This window comes from Dermacentor silvarum, chromosome 5, assembly GCF_013339745.2.
Source record: "Dermacentor silvarum isolate Dsil-2018 chromosome 5, BIME_Dsil_1.4, whole genome shotgun sequence".
Taxonomy (NCBI): domain Eukaryota; kingdom Metazoa; phylum Arthropoda; class Arachnida; order Ixodida; family Ixodidae; genus Dermacentor; species Dermacentor silvarum.
This window is the reverse complement of record NC_051158.1, coordinates 59,938,216-59,939,940: the sequence shown is the minus strand read 5'-3', so window position 1 is coordinate 59,939,940 and position 1,725 is coordinate 59,938,216. Positions and strand designations below refer to the sequence as shown.

The window sequence follows — 1,725 nt, the reverse complement described above, 5'->3', positions numbered from 1 at the left end:
GTCGTTGCACACTACCGATGAGACCCGGCAGTGATGCTCGCAAATGTTCTCTTCTACCTCCAGGGACCAGCGCGCACATGAAGAGCTGCCCAAATGGGACGTATGCAAACAAAAACTTCGCGACCTCTTAGGCAAGTTCGCTGGTTCCAAGTGTGCCGCTGCCTGTCCTGTCGGGCTCAGACGGCTGCCGAGTCGTACGTTGCGCACATCCTTGATGTCCTAGCTCTTTGCCACCGCGTCCATTCCAAATGATATACCCACCGAACCATTTGATCGCGTTGGCCTCGACCTGTTGGGCCCTTTCCCTACCTCTAGAGCTGTAAATAAGTGTATCGCCGTTGCAACCGATTATTCAACCCGCTACGCCGTCACACGAGCCATCCAGACCAGTTGTGCTACTGACGTCGCAAACGTCCCGCTCCAAGACGTCATCTTACACCACGGAGCTGCTCACCAGCTTCTCACAGACAGGGGCCGATATTTTTTATCTCGGGTTATCAAAGATCTACTTCGCTCTTGTGCCACGAAACACAAGTTCACGACTGCATAGCACCGTCAAACGAACGGCCTCACTGAACGCCTGAACCGAACACTAACCGATATGCTCTCGATGTACGTCTCCTCAGATCATCGTGACTGGGACGCCGTGCTCCCATTTTTGACGTTTCCGTACAACTCGTCCCGTCACGACACTGCTCTCTACTCCCCCTTCTATCTCCTTTTTGGTCATGACCCGACATTGCCTTTCCACGCGCTCCTGCCAAGTGCTCTCGTGTCCTCGTCTGAGTACGGTCGCGACGCTACAGCTACAGCCGCCAAGGTACACCAGATTGCCCCCCGTCGCCTTTTCGATTCGCAGGAAAGACAGAAGACTCTTTATGACAACCGTCATCGTGATGTCCAGTTCTCTGCCGGCGACCTCGTTACTCCTTTGGACTTCTTCGCGGCGTGTGGCGCCTATCGGAAAAACTACTCTCCTGGTACTCTGGCCCTTACCGCTTCGTCCAACAGCTCACTGATGCCACCTATAAAATAGCTCCAGCCGATGCTTCCCCGTCGTCCAGTTCATGTGATATCGCCCACGTTGCTCGTCTCAAGTCATACCATGCGGCCGCCACCTAGAAGGCGCCGGGTCGGCGCTTTCGCCGTGGGAGTTTATGTCACGGTGCCACGAGAAGATCAAAGAAGACGATGACCAACAATACGAACGAGATGACATAATGGGGCTAACCTAACGTTCCCCTGTACTGGGTGTACCGGCCATATCTTCTGCAGAGTAAACACGGTCTCATTTTTAACATGATATTTTGCCCGTTTCAATGTTACTACATATTTACGTTACTTGCAGATCCTCTCGGCTGACCGAACTGAAAGACGTATCAGGTCAATATGCAACATGACATAGCACCACAGAGATGAAAATATTGTCGTTCCAACCTTTGCTTTCTTTATGTTTTTCAGTGTGCAGGAAGGCGGGAACGACTCTTTTTTAGTTTTTACTTTTACTTATACAAGGCTGCCTGATTCGTGGTCATCTCCTTGGGCGGGGACAATGTACCAACCTTCGGAATCCCTGTGTACATGTTGAATGCTGCGCAAATGAACACAGAGCTACCCTCACAGGGCGAGTGATATATTGAAAACAGTTTATAGAATATGGCTGATATCAAACTGGGTTTCCAACACTTTGTATTGCTAAAACCGTAACCACGACCAGAGTTGTCT

At 51.0% G+C, this 1,725-nt stretch overlaps 1 protein-coding gene across 1 annotated transcript in view; it reads left to right on the top strand.

Moving 5' to 3' along the window:
- Positions 1-1,036, top strand: part of LOC119454136 (uncharacterized) — a 25,378-nt gene extending 24,342 nt beyond the window's left edge. The window contains exon 6 of the mRNA XM_037716137.2: positions 860-1,036. Coding sequence (XP_037572065.2) covers positions 860-1,036 — 177 coding nt within the window. The remainder of the gene's footprint in view (positions 1-859) is intronic.
- Positions 1,037-1,725: the final 689 nt, after the last annotated feature.